Source organism: Nicotiana sylvestris, chromosome 8 (genome assembly GCF_000393655.2).
Source record: "Nicotiana sylvestris chromosome 8, ASM39365v2, whole genome shotgun sequence".
NCBI lineage: Eukaryota > Viridiplantae > Streptophyta > Magnoliopsida > Solanales > Solanaceae > Nicotiana > Nicotiana sylvestris.
Window position 1 is genome coordinate 23824169 of NC_091064.1, and position 9287 is coordinate 23833455.

The window sequence follows — 9287 nt, forward strand, 5'->3', positions numbered from 1 at the left end:
GGTTTGAGAGCAAGTAGTGCCCGAAACATGTATACAAATTAGACAAGGATCTATATGGACTCAAGCAGGCTCCTAGAGCATGGTATGAATGATTGTCATAATTCCTACTCTAACATGGCTACAAGAGAGGTAAAATTAACAGTACTCTATTCTTGAGGGAAAAAGGCAAGGACCTTCTTGTAGTACAAATATTTGTTGATGACATAATTTTTGGGGTAACCACTGAAAAATTAAGTAAGGAATTTGCAAAACTTATGTGGAGTGAATTTGAAATGAGTATGATGGGTGAGCTTAATTTCTTCTTAGGCTTGCAAATTACACAAAACTCAAATATAACCATGATACATTAGTAGAAATATGCAAACGAGTTGATTAAGAAGTTTAAAATGGAAGAATTAAAAGAAATAGACACTCCTATTACAATAGCCACAAAATTGGACATAGATGAACCTGGTTCATCTGTTGATCAGAAGTTGTATAGGGGTATGATTGGTTCACTTCTGTATCCTACTGCTAGCAGACATGACATTGTTTTCAGTGTAAGGCCCTATGCTCGATTTCAAGCAAATCTAAAGGAATCACACTTGACTACTGTCAAGAGAATATTGAGATACTTGAAAGTCACTACTGTTCTTTTTCTTTCGTATCCAAAAGGTATTAACTTTAACATAGTGGGATATGCTGATGCTAACTATGCAGGTTTCCTGGTGGATATGAAGAGCACCTCAGATATGATACACTTCATTGGTTCATGTCTTGTGTCATGGGATACTAAGAAGAAAAATTCAGTTTCCTTATCCACTGCTGAAGCTGAGTATGTTGTTGCTGCTTCTTATTGTGCTCAATTAATATGGATCAAACAATAGTTGATGGATTTTGGTTTTGAAGTTGGTCGCATCCCTATTTTCTGTGATAACACTAGTGCTATTAGTATGACAAAGAATCCGGTTCATCATAAGAGAATTAAGCACATAGATGTTAGACACCATTTTTTGAGTGACAACTATGAGAAAGGACTGATTTCTATAAAATTTTGTGCTACTAATAAACAGATTGCTGACATCTTCACTAAAGCACTAAGTATAGAGTACTTTGAAAGGAACATGTTAGAATTATGGATGATTAAGATCACCTAATGGAACTAGTTTAGAATTCAGAACGAAAAAAAATATGAAAAAAAACTGAAAAAAATTATGAAAAAAATATTTTGGTTAGAAAATCTGGAACTTGTGTAAATATCTAGATTAATCATTGCTCAGTTTCATACTGTAAAATAGTATACTCCTGTGACATGTGTTGATATGACTCACTGATCTTTAATAAAATTTTCTCTATTTTGGTAAATTGAGGCATGATAAAAGTGAAGAACCTGGTTCATCAGTACTGGTTCATTTGAATAACGAGGTATGCTTTTTACACTCTGCATAATTAGAAATATTAATATTTAATTCATGAGCATAGTTCTACCTATGTTCAAAATCATCACAAAAACCTATCCCTCTAAAGTTTGAACCAATTCAGTCTCTAATAGAATCCTCACCACACAAATCGCCTAGAATCTAGGGAAGCTTAACTGCTTATTCAACTTGAAATTTCAGGTTGATTGGACTTCTAATTGACTACAAAAAGCTGTCGTTAGTCATTAATTAATTAGGCCTCTCTATTTGAAAACACATTATCACAATCACTTCCACTTTCATAATTTTCTAAACCATCGAATTTATCCTGCACTCTATTCTTCTCTCTTCCAAAACCCCAATTCACAAATCCTCCACTAGAATTAGCAAGATGACTAACCCCCAAGATAACCCAGGCACTCCTCCACAACCTACCCCCTCTGATTCATCCACTCCTCCTCCACCCAACACAATACCTCAACCTAAGAAAAGCCGAGTAAAAATGCTTGCTCGCAAAATGTTGGCAACTGGAGCTTCATCCACTCCTCTTCCACCCAGCACAATACCTCAACCTAGGAAAATGCGAGTAAAAATGCTTGCTCGCAAAATGGTGGCAACTGGTGCTCTTTCAAAGAAATTGAACGAGAAATTGAATGCAAGCCAAGACCAAGACTCTGAGAACTCAGACGATTTGTTCAATTCTGCGAGTGAGGGGGAAGGAATTGGGTCTTCTGACTCTGAGAAGGCTCAAAACTCCCCTTCCGAGGTACGTTCTGTTTTGATTAAGAATTTAAACAATAGGTTTGTTCTGGTTGGGTCTGTTAGGAATGTGGAATTGCCTGAGTCAAGAAGGAGAGGTGGTAAAAATAAAGGTGAAAAAGAAAATAAGAGTGAGGGTGTTTGTAGTGATGCGAGGGGAAAAGGGAAAGAAGTGGATGGTTCTTCACCCACTTCTGAATTGGTGGTACGAGCTATCTGTAGGGTTGAACATGCAACTGTGCAAGAAAGTAGCAAGAAGACATGGGGAAGTTGTTAAGGGGAGGCCGCTGAAGGTTTGGTTAATCTTAGTTCACTGGTAGATGAACCTGGTTCATCTATTTAGGAGACCCTAGCAGACCTTCTGAAGAAAGTTGGTGCTAGCTATGATCCAAAAAAAGGAGAACCCCAACACCAAAATCCCCCAGCACTGCAAAACCTTCCAAGAAAAGAAAAACTTCTTCTCCAACAACTGCTGAGATTTCTTTACCAAAATGAAGGCCACATGAAGTGTGATGACGCAGAGTGAGAGTGAGTTACAAAAGGCTACGACAGAAATCAAGAAGAAAAGGATGGATAAAGGGAAAACTAAGGTTGCAGAGCCTGTTGAGGCTATTGATGTGGATGAGATAGAACAAGTCCATCAGGAATAGCACACAACTGTGGAGGTTCAGACCTCTAAGCCCAAAAAGACCAAGAAGTCTTCCAAGAAGTCTTCATCTGTGTCTAAGATTACTGAACCTTCATTGGCCAAGAGGACACGATCTGTTGTGAAGAACAAACAATTTAGAATTACTGAGGAGGAGGAATGGAGTGGTGAAGAAGAGAGTGAATCTGATGATGAAAAAGATAAGCTAGCCAAGTTTGGCAAGAGAAAAATCTTGAAAGGTAGACTTCTAAAGGATTTGGTGGAACCAGGGATGGTTCGATTGGTTGATACTTCAGCTGCTCAGTGCTGGAAGGACATGGTCTTTTAGTTGGATGGTAGGATGGCCAGGAATGAGATCATTGAATTCATGGCCGATGCAGAGGTCAAGGATGGCAAAGTTAGCAGTTAGGCGAAAGGGTTCCAAGTGACCTTTGATGCAAAGAAGCTTGAAGAGATTCTTGACATTCCCTCTAAAGGATATGATGATTACACAAGGAAAAGATGGGCAAGTCTGGACTCTCTTCCTACTGCCCTTGAAATCACTAGGAGATTTTGTGATGTCACAGAAGTGAATGAGGCTAAAGTTGTGCATAAGAGTGAAATGAAGCCACAACATAAAGTTCTTTTTGAATTTGTCAACAAGTGCTTACTGCCTAGGCAGGAGAGAATGCACATTGCTAACTATATGGACTTGGTGTTGATAGAGTGTCTTGAAAGTGGATGGCAGATCAACTGGTCTGCATTTATTATCAAGCTACTGCACATGGTTACCAATGGCTCCAAATCTCATGCTACTCCTTATGGGTTTATTCTGACTACTGTGCTTGATCGGTGTAAGGTGCCACTGAAGAAGTGGGAAATGGCCACAAGCAAGGATTACTTTGGAATTAACACTTTGATTGCTTGTGACTATGAGGTCACTGCCATTCCCAATGAACCTGGCTCATCCAAGAATACACCTATAAACATCAAAGTCAAAGTTCTAGTGCAGGAGAGTGGGGCAAAGGATGCTGAGATAGCTAGGCTAAAGGCTCGTTTAGCGGAGGTTGCATCTAAGAGAGATGCTCTCAAAACTGAGCTCAAAAAAGAAAAGGAGAAGAATGATGGCATTCTTCAAAATATGATGCACCTTCTCCAAGCCAAAACCCAACCCTCTAGTCCTTTGAAGCCTTAAGTTCTTAGATTTCAGTTCTTGAACCTTGTCTAGACCTTTCAGTGACCCATATTCGGGACTTTTATGGTTTTGCTCATGTTTTGACTATTTTTATTTCTTTATGTGGATTGTGGTAGACTTATATTTTCTACCAATGAAGTTTGTTGTGTTTGCTCTTGATTAATTGTTTACTTTTCCTTGATAGTTTAAATATGTTTGGTTGATTACTGATGATTAATCTATGATTGCACTTGTAGGTGCCCTAGTGTCCATGAGTAATTGTTAAAATTTTGGGGATCACACTGTGTTGATGCAAATTTCGATAATTCCAAAAGGGGGAAGATATTGTGCTTTACATTCTGAATATGTGATGTTTATAACCTTATGAACTTGGTCCTTGATGATAAGTAAAAATTCTCTAACTTTTGCATTAATGGGTGAGCTGAGTTCTGACAGGGCCTAAGTGACTGAAAAGCATAGAGTTTGCCATCATCAAAAAGGGAGAATTTGTTGGCCCAAGTAATGGAGACTTTTAAAGACTGACAAAGGAACTCAGACATGGACCAGGTCCATCCTAGTGAACCACCGATATGGTCAACTCAAGCATCTGAGTTGCACCTGAAGGAGATAAACCTCACTTTTTAGAAATGATATCTCATGATCCTGATCAAAAAGGTTGTATATGAGATAAGGAGAAAGACTCCTTACACAAAGAGAACAAGACTCAAGAGATGGATAGAACAAGAGGATGAGATCAACTAGAACTCTTCTACCAAGGAAGAGTAGCATTAGTATTCTAGTCAATATCTATTTACTAACTCCATAAATATCAGTGTTGTTCTCTTTTAGAGGTAACGCATATAAGCAGAAGTTAAATGTGAATTGAGAGCAAAATAGCAAGGCAATTTTGCAAGAAATTTATGTGTGATTCAAGCGTGGAATCCTGAAGCTAATTGAACCAGATAGAAGAACCAGCTCCAAGTGTCTGTCTTTTATTCTAGCTCACTTGTAGTAGAAGATTTAATATTATACCTTTCACCTTTATCTAGAAGCAATTTTATTATGTACTTAGAGTTTTCAAGTTAGAGTTAACATGAAGTTGTCGCAACAGTTGAGGATATGTGCCACAATGGGATTAGAGTTAATCCTAGGTTTACAAAAGAGTTTTTGTAAATGCAGCTTTTGGCTCAGTTATTTTAGTGGAGAATTTGGGAAAATCCTACTGGAAGGTAGGTCATGGTTTTTTCACCTTTAGAGCCAGGTGTTTTCCACGTAAAATCTACGTGTTTTCTAATTGTTGTATTTATTATTCCGCAATAGTATTAATTGGAACACATAGAAGAACCAGGTCTTTCTATAATAAGGTTAAACAAAACGTTGGGTACCACACAAATCATCCCCTCTTGTATGGTATTTAAGTATAGAACATCACACACTTAGGTACAACAAGAGATGGCAATGCTTTTTTGTATTGTGTAGAAGATCAGCCACCCTAGGTTGCTCCAGCAATGTAACTATTTTATTATATAATGGTTATCTTTCAAAACCCCAAAAATAGTATATAGGTGTGGGTACCAAGCGCATGAAACATATAAAATACAACCTCTTATATAGTCTAACTTTTTTCTTATTTATATTATTAAGGGCATTTGTTTTTAAGTTCTCTGATGGACATTATATTTGTGTCTTGAAGTCTAGTTTTATTTTAGTCTATAATTAAAATTGTGTAGATATTCTAGACTATTTGGAATCATATTCCTTCAAATAAGTAATTATTTTGCTAATATACAACTCCACATCTAATTTTATTTTGTTTTGAGAAGGGTGTTTCATTATTTCCTCATCAGTAAGAGAAATCATGAAATATTTACTGTTAACATAAGCTGTAACTACATTATTATAATGGCCCACCCGATCTTTTTGAGTATTGTAGCTTTTTTTCTCCATTTATTGCTTATTCTATGATCATTTGTTGTTACATGACTTTTCGGGATAGTCAGTTTAGTTCCGAAAATGTTTCCGAATGAATTAGGACACTTAGTCGCAAGGTTGGAAGACTATATTGAAAGAGTTGACTGGATACTAACTTATATGTGAATGACTTCGAAATAGAGTTTTGATGGTTCTGATAGCTCCGTATAGTAATTTTGGTCTTAGGAGTGTATCCGAATATTGATTTGGAGGTCTGTAGCTGATTTTAGCTTGAATTGGCGAATGTTGGGAAATTAAAAGTTTGAGTGAGAGTTGACTTTGTTGTTATCAGACTCGGATTTTTGTTTCAGAAGTTGGAATAGGCCTGTTGTGTAATTTATGACTTGTGTGAAAAATTAGAGGTCAATCATAGTTGATTTGATAGGTTTCGGCATCAATTGTAGAAGTTCGAAATTCGTTAGTTTCAATAGGCTTGAATTGGGATGCGATTCGTATAGTTGATGTTGTTTGATGTGATTTGAGGCCTCGACTAAGTTTATATCGTATTTTGGGACTTGTTTTATATGTTTGGACGGGTCCTGAGGGTCTCATGAGTGATTTAGGTTGATATTAGAATGATTTTTGACTTAAGGAAGTTGCTAAAGTGCTCCAGGTCTATACAATCGCACTTGCGAAGACTGTGGTCGCAAGTGCGAGACCACAGAAGCGAGCCAGGGGTCACAAATGCGGGCTTGAAGGTGTTGGGAAGTGTTCGCGGGTGCGAGGAGGTTTTCCGAATCTGCAAGCCTACAGATGCGATGAGGCTCCGTAGATGCGGAGTTGTGTAGGCATGGCTGGCTTCACAGAAGCGGATGGGTTCATGCAGGCACAAAAGTGAATAAAGGAGCAGTGGACCGCAGAAGGGACATCCCAAGTACGTGCTTTGGACTGCAGGTGCGGCTGTTTGGAGCCTAAGTAAGTTCCCCAGGTGCGCAGATTTGCACCGTAGATGCAATTCCGGAGAAGCAGATTTTTGGTCTGTATGTGCGAAAGGCCTGATCAGAATATAAATTCGAAGGGTTCCAGGATTTCTTTATTTTTGTACTTGGTAAGCTCGGTTGGAGGCAATTTTTGAGAGAGAGTTTTGCTAGATTTCAAGAGGTAAGCAACTTTTGGTCGTTTTTATCTACTAATATTGAATACCCATTGAATTTCCCATCTAGATTATATGTTTTTAAGGAGGAATTTAGGAAATTTTGGACTAGGGATTGGAGTAAAATTTGAAAATTTGAGTGGTGATTTGATGTCGGAGTTGGGTACTTTTAGTATGGTTGGACTCATTATTGAATGTGTGTTTAGATTTTATTAATTTTTTCAGATTCCGAGACGTAGACTCGGGTTGACTTTGTGACTTTTGCTAAAGAACTTAGCTTATTCATATTTAATTGATTCCTAAAGCTTGTTTTGATTGTATTGATTTGTTTGTGGCTATATTCGAGTCGTTCGGAGGCCGATTTGCAAGGCAAGAGCTTGTTGGAGTAAAGATTTTATAGTTTAAGGTAAGTAACACTTCTAAACATGATTCTGAGGGTATGAGTCACTGAAATACGTGTTATGTGGTTGTTGTTGAGGTGACGCACATTCTAGGTGACAAGCGTGTGGGCATACAACGTGGAAATTGTGAACCAGTCGATTTCGTGGTACTGTGTAGTCATCAGCCCTTGTTTCTATTCATGTAATCCCTACGTATTAGAGTAATTGAACTGCAATCAATGTTAGAAAATCCTGTTTAGACTACATGCTTATTCTGTTGGGACCCACTGATGTTATTTCTGCTGTTGAATTATTTTTCTTAAATTGCAGTTATGTACTAAGTCACATTCATCATTTACATATTATATCTCAGTCTCAGTTGTAAATTATTGTTACATCATGTATCATTATTTGGGCTGAATGGCATGAGATTTGTAAGTCCAAAAGTCTGGACAGATTGATGAATGAGTTGGGGCTTGAGAGTCGTGTTGTGAAGCTTGTGGATCGGGCTTCACGCCGAAGCAGTCTTTTTGGGCTTTATTTATATTATTATTATTATTATTACATGGATCGGGTTATACTCTGTAGTAGGCCTTATAGGCTTTATTATTATGGATTAAGCTGCACGCCGTAGCAGGCTAGAATGGGTTTACATTAGCGCATGGGGAGGATCCGCCCATACGGAGTATGAGATACCAACAGTGAGCATACATACCGTATAATGCCGAGTGACTGAGTGTGATGAGTAAGAGTTGAGGCAGTCAGATTGTGTATTTTGAGAGTGGGACTACGTGAGGTTCTCATTGGGATGTATTATATGTGATATGCACATTTGACATGTACATATAGAGATGTAACGTTCGTCATATCAGTCATACTTGGCATATTTCATCTGTCTTGAGCTTAAACGGTTGAACTTCAAAGCATGTCTACATTCCTGTATTATGTACCATCTGGTTATGAGTTTCTCTAAGACATTTATTGTCATATTTCCTATCATATTTGTACTGTTGTAATCTTGATTTAGACTGTACCTTTCTGAGCTCGTCACTGCTTTTAGCCCAAGGTTACTCGTATATTAGATCGGTTGTACTCATATTATACTTTGCACTTCATGTGCAGATCCAGGTACTTCGGGGCACGACGGTTGCTAGCTTTGGATCTTTATTCATTCAGAGACTATTGAGGTAGTTGCCTTGTCATCGTCAAACCTTGATTCTCCTTATTTTCAGTTTATTTGTACTATTTTATATTTTTAGGCAGTGTTTAGCTGTCAGACTATGTTGTCATTTAGATGCTCGTGTACTTAGTGACACCCGGATTTTGGGGGATTTTGTATTGATTTGCGGTAATCTTTTCAGTTATTAAGAGATTTTCACTATTAAGCTTATTTTATTATGTTTTAAACTTTAGATGCGTGGTTATTTGTGAATTGTCGGCTTGCGTAGTATTGTGATAGGTGCCATCACGACATGTGAGATTTTGGGTCGTGACAAGTTGGTATAAGAGCCTAGGTTACATAGGTCTCACAAGTCATGAACAAGTTTAGTAGACTCTTGCATATCGGTATGGAGACATTTGTACTTATCTTCAAAAGCTGCTGAACCATTAGGAATACTTCACTTTCTCGTATTCTTGTCGTCCAAATTTGTTGATTCCGGAAACTAAACTCTTGTTATTCTATTCTCTCACGTATGGTGAGGACACATGCTACTAGATAGGGCAGACGGCCACTAGTACAACCAACTAGGGCCACGAGAGGGCATGGCCATATTAGAGGCTGAGGTGTAGCTCGTACAACAGCTAGAGCAGCACCTGTAGACCCATTAGTTCCTCTAGCTCAGGAGCAAATCCTAGATGTGGTTGAGCGGGTAGGACCAACTCAGGT

At 38.1% G+C, this 9287-nt stretch overlaps 1 protein-coding gene across 1 annotated transcript; it reads left to right on the forward strand.

Annotated features, from left to right (window-relative positions):
* The first annotated feature begins 386 nt into the window (after positions 1 to 386).
* LOC138874791 (secreted RxLR effector protein 161-like) lies at positions 387 to 866 on the forward strand. Its single transcript, XM_070153575.1, has one exon. The coding sequence runs from the start codon at positions 387 to 389 to the stop codon at positions 864 to 866; it is 480 nt and encodes a 159-aa protein (XP_070009676.1).
* The last annotated feature ends 8421 nt before the right edge of the window (positions 867 to 9287 follow it).

What these genes read in the sequence shown, in the direction of transcription:
- LOC138874791 (XM_070153575.1), top strand. Translation starts at nt 387, where the DNA reads ATGGAAGAATTAAAAGAAATAGACACTCCTATTACAATAGCCACAAAA.